At 61.8% G+C, this 11,271-nt stretch overlaps 1 protein-coding gene across 2 annotated transcripts; it reads right to left on the bottom strand.

Moving 5' to 3' along the window:
• Positions 1 to 891: 891 nt before the first annotated feature.
• DEF8 (differentially expressed in FDCP 8 homolog) lies at positions 892 to 11,212 on the bottom strand. 2 transcript variants are annotated; one of them, XM_077133341.1, is made up of 13 exons: positions 11,086 to 11,212; positions 9,910 to 10,101; positions 8,977 to 9,095; positions 8,403 to 8,485; positions 7,749 to 7,898; positions 6,016 to 6,157; positions 5,149 to 5,313; positions 4,760 to 4,887; positions 4,556 to 4,669; positions 4,045 to 4,125; positions 3,230 to 3,370; positions 3,010 to 3,119; positions 892 to 2,038 (listed from the first exon to the last, which is right to left on the bottom strand). In XM_077133341.1, exons 3-13 carry the CDS (start codon positions 9,083 to 9,085, stop codon positions 1,936 to 1,938), a joined length of 1,326 nt encoding a protein of 441 aa, XP_076989456.1. In that variant the 5' UTR covers positions 9,086 to 9,095; positions 9,910 to 10,101; positions 11,086 to 11,212; the 3' UTR covers positions 892 to 1,935. The 2 variants fall into 2 exon arrangements, with proteins under 2 accessions (XP_076989456.1, XP_076989457.1); XM_077133342.1 differs by having other exon boundaries at positions 9,999 to 10,101.
• Between the last annotated feature and the right edge of the window lie 59 nt (positions 11,213 to 11,271).

Here is an 11,271-nt window from a genome sequence, read left to right as displayed (position 1 = left end):
TCAGTTTGAAATACTAGCGATCAATGAAAGGGAGGGATAAGGAATATGGTATGTAAAAATTTTTTTTCTTTTTCTGTTTTTGTTTTATTTTTCTGTTGCCTTTTTATTTCTTTTTCTGAATTGATGCAAATGTTCTCAGAAATTATCATGATGATGAATATGCAACTATGTGATGATATTGTGAATTATTGATTATATATGTAGAATGGAATGAGCATATATTACGGATGTTTGTGTTTCTTTCTTGTAATTTCTTTTTAATTAATAAAAAATTATTAAAAAAAAAAAAAAAAAAGAAATAGCTGCGGTCCCCCCGCTTGCTTTCAGCCTAAAGCCTGGGTTGCAGGTGGATGTACAAGGCATCTTCTAAAGCAGAGATTCCTGATGTTTTCTGAGTCATTGCCTCTTTGGAATCTTGGTCAAAACCATAGATGGTATCGCCATAGAAGAATGAATGTAGAGGGTTTAATCTAACTTGGGGTTCCCCTGCAGTCCACCCATGTGTAATCCCTATTCGATGATGGGGAGGACCTTGGGACTGGCCCGTGAAGTCACAGGGACTCTCCAGAGCTGGAGGGGCCTCTGGGGAACCTGCTTTGCTTGAGTTGAATTACGGAATTCTGGAAAGAAGATACAGTTTCTACTTGTTGAGCATTTCCTGCAAGCCAGGCCAATGTCAAATGCTTCTGCAAGGGATGTGCTGTCACCCCCTTCTGCACAAGAAGTGGAGGCTGAGAGTAGCATGGGGAGCCCACACACACAAGTCGGAGCTGACCCAGGCCTGTGTGGCTCTCTCTCCTACTGACCCTTCACCCCACAGGGACCACCTCCCACCCCTGGGTACAGTCGACTATCTCTGCCAGGCCCAGATTCACCACATGCACCAGAGTCTACAGAACACAATTTAATGAGGGTGCAGGGCGCGGTGACCCCTGGGCCACCATGGGGCCGGCCTCCCAGGTGCACTGTGTGCTTCCATCTGCCTGCGGAGACGTGGGTGCTGCTATACAGCAGGCTCCCTGCAGGGCTGTGAGGCCCCCCACAACTCTGTCCAAAGACCGTGCCATCCTCAGGGGCACATGGACAGGGCTGGCCTGGGGCGTCTCTGTGGGTGCCGTCACCACAGTAGTGGAATAATGCTGCGCTGGCCGCAGTCACTTCAGGCTTCGCCAGCATCCATAGGACCCATGAGAGGCACGTTGCAGTCCGGGGGTGCCAGAGCAGGCGTTTGGCCTTAACACCCTCTTCAAGCTTGAAGGGGCACAGGGGAGTAGGGCTGGGGGCCCATGTCAACCCATCCTCGCCTCCCACCCTCCTTAATGGCTTCCTTGTTTGCTTGTCCTCGCCCCACCCTGAGACACTCAGCACCGCACTCCTCACTCCCCAGGCCGGTGACACGCAGGGCCATGGACACAGAGGTGCAAGTGGGTAGGGGAGGCCCCCGACGGTGGTGTGAGGGGAGTCCTCTGGCACATGGAAGGGGAGCCCCACTCTGCAGGCCCCATTCTCCTAACTGGGCTCTGGACTTCCTGCCTACCCCTCACCTGCCTGAGGAGAGAAGGTGGAGGGCAGGGAAGGTCCACAGCGGCAAGGGGCTGGGAGCGGCTGTGAACCCCCATAAAACCCAGACCAGCCAGTGCAGATGGGGCCAGGCCCTGGCACCCCGTGGCTTGCTGGTCACTCCCCAAGGGCCCCTGGGGGCCTCAGCCGACATGTGCAGGACGGGAGCTGACTGGCCTCCGGACACTGGCAGCCTCGGCTGCAGGGGGCATGGGGCTGGCATCTTGGGAAGCAGGGCTGGTGCCGGGCGAGTCCTCACGGGGACCGCTCGTCCCGTGACCCAGCAGAGTGGACAAGGCTGGGGTTTGTGCCAGGGTGCTACCGCAGCCCAAGGCACCTGGACTCAGCACTGAAGTGGTGGCCAGATGGCGGGCGCTAGGCCTCCACGTCCGGGCCAGGGTCCTGGAACAGCGACTGTTTGCGCAGGGTCAGCCGGGCACACTTGGGGCACGTGGTTGAGTGGTCGTAGTAGCAGTCCCTGGGGGGCGGGTGGAAGACGTGCTCAGCCTAAGAAATGACATCACTGAGTCCTCCTGGCCTGCCTCACATCAACTCCTCTCACCCCTTTGCATAGATGGGGAAACTGAGGGTCAGAGACGAAGGTCAGCAGTGCCCAGGCAGAGCTGGCCACGGGCTGCACGTGCTCACCACACCGTGACCCACACCATGACACCCCCCCGGCCACACAGCCACACGGCCATCTCGGGGTGCAGCTCTTGCCCACTGCACACCTGGGCTGCAGCAACGGCTCCCAGTTCTGAAGGGGACAGAGGGACATTCGGCATTTGATGGCACACGAAGCACCAGCTCTGGGTGGTACAGTCTCAACATTGGCTTTTGCTACAGTCTGTTCAACAATGTTGCAGCTTTGCTGAGGTGCGTTTCAGCAGTTGCCTTCTAAACAGCAAGTGCCATGCAGAGCTCAAGTGCGGATAGCAAGCAGGCCGGTAAACCCGGCAGATCGCCAGGGCCAGGCAGTCACACCACCCCGTTATTAAGTGATTGTGCTTATTGAAGAATTCAATTAAAATGTTATTTTTCTTCCAATGTATGTCTATTAAATTGTCTTTAGGACACAAATACTTACTAAGTTGAACCTAAGTACTTAATAATCAAACTTTAGGTATTTCTTTTGACCTAGGGACACTTTGAAAAAAATTAAGGAGACACTAAGGGTACGGCGCATGAGAAAGTTTGGGCACCTCTCCCCAGTGCGTGCCAGACACTGCTCGTGGTAGGAAGGAAGCAGGTGGCATGCTGAGAGCCTGGGCCGGGCAGGTGTGTCCAGGACCACCTGGCTGCAGAAGCCCCGCAGCTTGTTTGCTCCCCATGGACCTTTCGGTTTAGCCAGACATTAGAGGCCAGTGCGAGTCTGGGGACCGAGGCAAAGGGCTTTGAGAGGAGTAAGCCCCAGACCTCCCTCTCTCACAGCGGCCGGAGCGCACTCACCTGTGGAAGACGGCAGAGCAGTCCGTGCACACAGACGTGTGGCTGTCGAAGGGGAACAGCACGTCGCCCTCCCTGCAGAGCTCACACACGAAGCCCTTAGCCTGGCACCGCTGAGCGGGGAGACAGCAGGCAGGTCAGGGGCCAAAGGTACACTGGAGCCGGGGGAAAGGCTGCAGCCCTGCAGGCCGTGCCTGCCGCACAGCAGGGGGAGCAGGCCCACCTCGCAGTCCAGCTTGATGTGCTTGGCAAACAGGGTGTGGATCTCGGCAAGGGAGCAGCTGAGGCGGCCACCATGCACGTCCACAAGGTCCTGGACTGAGTACATCTCGTCGTTCTCCACGAAATGCTGCCGGTCCTGGAGCTGCAGAGCGCAGCTGCCCTGACCGCCGAGCAGGGGCCACATCACCGCCACACCTAGGCGCAGGGCCCCCAGCCCAGTGGTCCCAAGGGCACGAGCCGAGGCCTGGGGCAGCAGAGGCAGGGCGGGGCCGCACTTCCTATCCGGGCCACCCCAGTCTGTCCAGCCACTTGGGCCGCCTCTGCCCACAGCAGCCTTCCCCCGCCAGTCTGCCCAGCCGGGTCCTGGGGGGCTGGAGGCTCTGACCCCCACCCCCCTGCCCCGCCCCGCCAGCCTCTGCCTGGAACTCTTTGCCCACCCCTCCTGCCCCCCAGGGCGAGGGTTTGCACCACCCGCTCGCTGCCCCTGGGCGCAGGCCGCGGGCGCTCAGGGGACATGTGTGGAAGGAAGAAACAGGTGAAATCTGGAGAAAGTGAGTGACCCTGACAGCCCCCTAGAGGCCCCCGTGAGGGCTGCGGGAAGATCCTGTTCATGTCCGTGTCGGCCACATGTCCACAGTCCAGGAGCGCCTTGGGGCAGGTGCCCACTTGCCCCCCAGGCCACCGCTCCTCAGGACAGAGCTTGGCAGACACCCCGCTCGAGACACAGCAGCCAGCCTTGGCGTCCCGGGAGCGGGTCTGAACACATCAGTCCTCACGCCTTCCACCCGGATTCCCATCTCCACCCCAGCCACAGACCTGCAAGAGGAGCCGCGTCTCCATCGCCTCCTTGCACGTGATGAAATACGGCTTCATGAGCAAGATGTCCTGGCGCAGCTTCTGTGGACGCACGGGGCAGGGCACGCTCAGCCTGGAGGAGGCCCTGAGCGAGGGTGCAGGGGGCCCACAGAAGGACTGAATGGAGCTGCAGTGCCCCTCCTCAGTGCCCCGTCACCCCCAAGACCTGCTCTGTCCCTTCTGAAATGGGATTGCATCTCACCCGAGCCCTCTGCCTGGGCGGGCTGAGCCGCCCGCCACCCCAGCAGCTGGACCAGGGGCCGGCACCCAGGGGGGCCATAAAGCCACCCCCCACTCCTGCGCAGACCACACCCTGACGTTGTCTCCTAGCTGCGGGTTCAGCAACACGCTCTCAGATCGGCCTCGCCTGTTGCTCTCTACTTTTGTGAAGGTGGTTACCAGGAAGTCTGAGATTCCCCGAGGGCCAGCACCTGAGGAGGCCTGAGCGTGGGCACGCGCTGCCCCCACCTACCCGGATCTCCACCAGCTCCTCCACGTGGCTGAACAGCAGCGGGTTCACCTCCCGGAGGCGGAGCACTGGCCGCGGCATCATCAACGCCAGGTAGCGCAGGCTGCCACGCGACACCTGGGAACGCTCAGGGGTACCACCGAGACCCCCGGCACCCTCAGGAGGGCCCCGCCCTGCCCTGGGAGGGCCGCGCCCCGCGCCCCCCACCTTGCGCGGTTCGAAGTCCCAGTTGTGGATGACGCGCGCGGGGATGACGGCCAGGTCGTTCCAGTGGCAGTGGCTACAGAAATACCTGCCGGTGTAGTCGCACTGCCGCGCCTCGCTGGGCACACCTCCTGGCAGGACGTGGGTGGAGCCACAGGTCACAGCCCCGCCCCCTCCCCAGCCTCCCCCATCCCACCCCACCCCCCACCCCACCCCGACTTAGGCCTGACACAGGCACGACTGAGCATTGGGACAGTACGGGGTCCAGCCGGCCCAGGAGCCTCTGACCCCCGTGGGACCCCGGGCCCACCAGAGCAGGGGCCCCCTGCAACTGCCCCCCTGCGACCTGCCCCAGCACCTTCCTCGCCCGCTCAGCCTCCCCCAGTGCTCACGCAGGGAGATGGGGACCCGGCACTCGGCGCAGCGGTAGTCCTGGCTGTCCAGCCCCGTCTCGGGACAGATGTTTAGCTCGTACTCGGCCTGGTGGCTGACCTTGGAGCGGACACAGGGCTTGGAGACGAGGCCCAGGCACTTGCTGTGACATCGATAGTAGCACCCTGGACAGGGGGAACCGGCCACCCACATCTCAGGAATAGGGTGCATCCTGCCGTCCAGACTGACCTTCGGCCACCGGGAGCCCACACCCCAGCACCCAGCTCAAGCCCAGCCCGCAACCCAGGGGGCCCTGCCCTGTCCACCCCAATACCTGAGGGCACAAGCCCAAAACAGAATTCTGGGCCTTCCTTCCCACACTTGCCCCCCTGCCTGTGAAGTCTTCCCATCTCAGTTTTCAGCAACTCCGTCCTTCCATTGCTCTGGCTCAAAACCTCGAGCCAACCTGACTCCGTTCTTTCTGCGTTTGCCTTTTCCAGTCCCCCAGCTAGAACCGACACCCCCACCTGACCGGCTCCACCACTGGGTCTCTGCACCCCACTACCCTTTCACTGCCTCCTCCAGGCTGGCCTCCCTTCTTCAGTCCATGGCCTCAGCAGCTGCCCCCTTCCCTGACCAGTACCCTGCACCCCTGCTGCACGTGGAGGTGAAGCCAGGCCACACACACCCTCAGATGCCCCCTCATCCCCCAGGTTCACCTGCTGGGGCCTGGTCTGGCAGCTGTTGTTCCTCACAGACCAGGGCCTGCCCGTGCCCTGACGACGGGGTGGAGCTGCTGGGCTCCCACACTGGAGGCAGCGCCATGTGTCTTGGATTCTAATCCAACATGAGTGGCCAAGCGCCAGCCAGCAGGCAAGGCGACCCACCTGTGCAGGTGTACCAGGTCTGGATGAGGCCCCAGATGACAGCACTGCACCTGTCGCAGGTCTGCTTGACGCTCTTGCTCTTCTCCTTGTAGAAGCGATGCTCCAGGACCATGCGGACGTGAGGCTCGTCCTCGCTGGGGTCCTGGGCAGCAGGAGAGGTCACAGGGGAGCGAGGACAGCTTCTTCCCCCTGACACGATCCCCTTAACCCATTTCTCACAGACACAGCATTTCCAGAAGCAACTGAGTTGTCTCCCAGCGCCATGCCCCCCTTCCCTTTAACAACCCCCCCAGGCAGGCTGGGGCCACCACGAGCCCAGACGGCCTTCAGCGCCCCGGACGGCAGCGGCCTGCTTGCCCTCCCTGCCTCGTGTGGCCCTGCGGCCTCACGCTGGCCTCCAGACCCAGCTGCCCTCCCGGTTGTCATGTCAGAGAAAACTGCACGTCCGTCTCCTTCAAGCCACTGCACCTTGGCTGCACCTTGACCAATATCATAATGAATACCCCGTTCACTCTAAATCACCAAGGACTCCCCAGCCAGCACAGGACAGGGTGGCAGTCAGACCAGGACCCATGGACCCAGGGCCTTTGTGGGCTGCGGCTGCCCTCCAGTTGCCTCCTGGGGTGGCTGGGGCCCAGGCAGGGATCACTCCGCCTTCCGCGCCCCTGGATGCCACGACTAGGTCTGGCCAGCAACTTAGGATTGAAGGGATGATGCTCATCACTGAGTCATTACAAAGATGTTCCTTTTTGCTTCCTGCTGTATTGGATCAGGCAGAGGGAAATATCTGAAATCTCTAAATTGTAATCCAACTGCCTTGACCTCTGATGAATGATCATAGAGCCTTTATTTTGTGCCCCTGTGACTGTAAAAACCTGTAACTAACCTTCCTTTGTACCCAGTTACCAGTGTTTCAACTTTAGAGTCTGGTAATCACTGAAGACGGCCTCTCATGTTTATTAATAAAGAGTCTTGGGTCAGCCCAGAGCTAACCCACCCCAAGTCCAAAGTTACCTTGATAACCGAGACTGGATCTCAGACCAAAATGGGCCCCCCCGACACGCACAGTAGCTTAGACTTTAGCCTACAGGTCACCTGCACCTCGTTACGAAAGGAAGAGTCACGCCCATCATCGTATGAAGGCCGCCGTGTCCTTACGTGCCCTCTGTGACTAAGCGTGCCATCGGTCTGCCCATGCTCAGGAATCAGATCACCTCTACTCACGTCAGTGCTCATTATCGTAAAACCTGCCCATTTAATTCTGTAAAAGTATCAGAATCACTGCGGTTCGGGGAGACAGAGTTTTTGGCCGATAGGCCCACTGCTCTCCTGCTACGTGCCTAGTAATAAACTTTTTCTCTCTTTGAAACCCCAGTGTCTCAGGAATTGGTCCTTTGAGCATATTTGGCAAAAGAACCCTCTGCTTCATCCAGAAACAGAAGCTCTGAGAACCCTCTGCACAGGAGGGCTGTGCGGCAGGTCCACTGTCCCGAGGAGGCTGCCCGGGGGTCAGGCTCAGAGCAGCGGCCACACCTTTTCCTGAGGTTACCCACGGGTCCCTGGGCCTCCGAGCAACCTGTGTCCTTTGGTTTACGTGCGCTGGGGTTAGGTCCTGTCCTTTGCTGAGTGAGGGAGGAGCTGCGTGAGGATGGGGCACGGCCTCCCCTGCTCCTGGAAAGGACCCCGTCCCAGCCCTGGCCTTGGCTCCGCAGGGGCCCATGGCCGGCACCCACCTTCAGCTCCTGCAGCTTCAGCCGCAGGTGGATCAGCCGCACCACTGCGTCCTTCTGCTTCTCCGACTGCTCAGGCAGCTCCAGGATGGCCTGCTTGCACTCCTCGATGGCCTGCCGCAGCTGCTGGACGTCGGAAGCAAGCAGCAGACCCTGCCCGGTGGGGTGAGGTAGCTGAGGCCGGGCCAGGAGCTGCCTCCAGCAGGGCGGTCTACCCAGGCGCTGGGTCTCTGACCTTCCCCCGCTCCCACCCCCACCCCCACGGGCCGAGCTTAAAGGGGTTCGAGCGTGCCAGGTGAGTTAGGGCTTGGAATTGAGGCAGCTCTTCTTTGTTTTAATGTTGCCATAATGTTTCTCCCAAACAAAAGTTGGAGATGGTTTGTCTAAAACAAAAAGGTTTTCAAACCTTTTCATCTTACAGCCATGTTGTTCTTCAAAACAAGGCTGCCTTAGAACCCCAAAATACAGCCAGCCCCAAGGGGAGCCCCTGCAGCTGCAGGGGGGCGGAGGGCAAGGGGCACCTCCCTCCTGGGGTGCGCTCAGGTTGGCTCCCCAGAGCCTGGAGCTTAGGGAGGGGCCCGAAGGCAACCTCAGGCTGGCCCAGCCAGGACAGGTGAGACAGCAGCGCCCCACCCCCCCGCCCCCAGCCAGACCTACCACAGGGCGGGAGAAGTGGTCCTCTGCCAAGCCCAGGTCGGTCCCGTGCTCCATATGGCAGCGCTCCGGCTCCAGGGGGGCCGCTGGGGCGGGGGCGGCAGGTCAGTCTGGTCCCTTCTGCCCCTGCCTGCCCCCACCTACCCCCTCCTGCCTCCCTCCTGCCCCTGCCTACCCCCACCTGCCCCCCCCGCCTCTCACCTGCCACCACCTGCCCCCACCTGACTCCTCCTGCATTCTCCTGCTCCCTCCTGCCTTCCTCCTGCCACCACCTGCCCCCACCTGCCTCCCTCCTGCCCCCACCTGCCCCCACCTGCCTCCTCCTGCTCCCTCCTGCCTCCCTCCTGCCACCACCTGCCCTCACCTGCCTCCCTCCTGCCACCACCTGCCCCCACCTGCCCCCTCCTGCCTCCCTCCTGCCACCACCTGCCCCCACCTGACTCCTCCTGCTCCCTCCTGTCCCCTCCTGCTCTCCGGGGGGCTAAGCAGGAAGGAAGAAGGAGGCGGGGGGCCCTAAACACAGGGAAGGTCAGTGGGGTAAGGGGCCCGATCGGCTGCGACCTGCCCCAGCACCCACCTTCAGAAGCAGCCTCCGGGGCGCCCTCCCCAGCTCTCTGCTCATGCTGCTTATTGAAGGGGTTAAGGTGGGCCTGGCGGAAGCGGGTCAGCTTCTCGTCATATTCCATAGCATCTCACCTGCAGGGGGGTCGATCAGTCTCAGCCCGCCCCACCCTCCCCTTCCCAAGTTCCTGGCATTTGGGGGAGGGCCTGCCTCTTCCACATTCCTGGGTGGGGCTCGATCCCCAGCACCCCCCAGTCCCCTCAGGGAGGACCCCCAGTGATGACATTGACCCACTGCCACTGGGGAGCGGCCATGACTTCCGGGTGCCGGGCTGTGTCCCCGCAAAAAGACCAGCTGGACCTGGGAGCTATTTGGAAAGGAGATGAGCTGAGACGGGAGGGGCTGAACCCTCCAAGGGAGGGACACGGGTGGGAGTCATGGATCGGGGGGGTCCGAGTCCCACCTCTCACGGGGCCCCCACTTCTGCTGTCTGTGGTCAGCACAGCGGCGGGCACACGAGAGGAAACACAGGGGTGCCCTGAGTCCCTCCAGTCCACAGCTCCCAGATGCTCCACAGCCCAGCCCCCTACCTGCACCCCAAGAGGCCTGGAGGAGCCCCAGAAGGTGAGCTGCCATCCAGCTCAGCCCCGGGAGCTACAGGCAGGACTCCCCGGGGCTGCACCCCCCAATGTCTCAGCTCCAGGCCACCCACAATGAAGGGGGGCCCCACCCAGCAGAAGTGCTTTCTGTTTCCCTCCAAGTCAGCAATCTGGGGGCACCAGGCAGGGAAGAAAGGCTTTGATGGGCAATGGAGTGGGGGGTTGCACCCCAGGCCTCCCACCCAACTAGCTGGGCCATGATCTTGAACTGCTTTCAGCCCCAGTTTCCTCATCTGTGAATGGGGACGAGAGTTCCCGCCTCGCTGTGAGGTGAAAAGGCAGTCGATACCGATCCTGAAATGAGTTGTTGGTGAGGCTTCCCGCTGTCAGAGGGGCCCCAGCGAGGTGCCACTGGTCACAGCGCGAGGGGCTTCTTACTGAGAAGACAGCTCCGGGCACAGTGCTCGTGGGGCAGCTGGGATCCGGTCCCACGGCCTCAGCCCGGCCCCCATGCGGGCTGCTCTGCACCAGGAAGTCCCACCTGCGGGACCGGCCAGTGAGCATCAGGTGCCAGGACAGCCCACAGAACCCCCAGCGTCCCAGTCCCCACTCACCCCTCCTCCTGTGTGGGCCCCCGGGGCTCAGCCCAGACTCCCAGAAGGTGGGTGTGATTGCAGGACTCATCGCACCCGGGCTCAGAGCGCTAGGAGGATTGTGACAAGCTTCCGGGACTGTTCTGAAAGGGAGCGGCCACCCTGCTCAGCCCCTGCCCCTTCCTGCTGGCTGGGATGCAGATGTAATGGATGGAGCTGCAGCAGCCACCCTGGGCTATGTGACAGAGATGGAGGGAGCCTCTGCTGAGCCCAGAGGTGCTCTGGAGAACAGCCTTCTCGGGCCTGCCCAGAGATGGGGGGGGGAGGGACGGGGTGTCCCAGTGACTTAGCAATTCATGTGAAATCAGAATAAAGCCTGGAGGGGGCTGGAGGATCAAGCTCAGGCCAAGCTGACTTCCCACATCCTGTGTCTCATGCCACGGAGCGTTCATGCTGCCACCTGGGCAGCGGCTGTGTCTCCTTAAGGACTGCCCACCCATGGGTCCCTCCCTCCACCTTGAGGCGCAACACCTCAAGCTCAGCCTGGCACCCTCAGCCTCCTGCCCTTTCACAGAGAAGGAAGCTGAGGCTCAGAGCGCCCTGGCATTGCCTCAGCATTGCGCAGTCTGCATTGCCCGCTGGAAACCGAGACAGTGTCACCTGGGGGGGTGCAGACCACCCGCACCAGGCGTGCTGAGCTCTCCCGATGGGGGTGGTGGGGGAGCGGCTGAGTCCCGGCCGGGCCGGGCCGGGGCTGGGGACACCCGGGCATCGTGCCTGGGCGGGTCGCGCAGCGTCGGTCAAAGGGGCTCCCAGGGCTCCCGGACGCGAGCGGCACAGCCCCCCGCCCCGCCCGGGCCCCTCCCCGCCCCCGCGCCCCCTCCCCGTGCCCCCCCCAGCCCGGGCGCCCCCGCCCCGCGGGCCTTGCTCACCGCGGCCGCCGCCCTGGCTACATTGTGTCCGGCCGCATCGCTCCACTGTGTCCCGCGCGCTGCTGCCGCCTGCGGCCCGGAGGCTCATGACACGCCACACGCGACGGGGCCGCTGCGCCCTGGGCGGCCCTGGGAGGCAGAGCCCGGAGACCCGGCGGGGGGCGGCGTGGAGGAGGCGGCGCCTGG

The sequence above is a fragment of the Tamandua tetradactyla genome, chromosome 16, assembly GCF_023851605.1.
Source record: "Tamandua tetradactyla isolate mTamTet1 chromosome 16, mTamTet1.pri, whole genome shotgun sequence".
In the NCBI taxonomy this organism is placed as follows: Eukaryota; Metazoa; Chordata; class Mammalia; order Pilosa; family Myrmecophagidae; genus Tamandua; species Tamandua tetradactyla.
The sequence above is the reverse complement of the archived record's forward strand: the minus strand, read 5'-3'. Positions and strand labels throughout refer to the sequence as shown.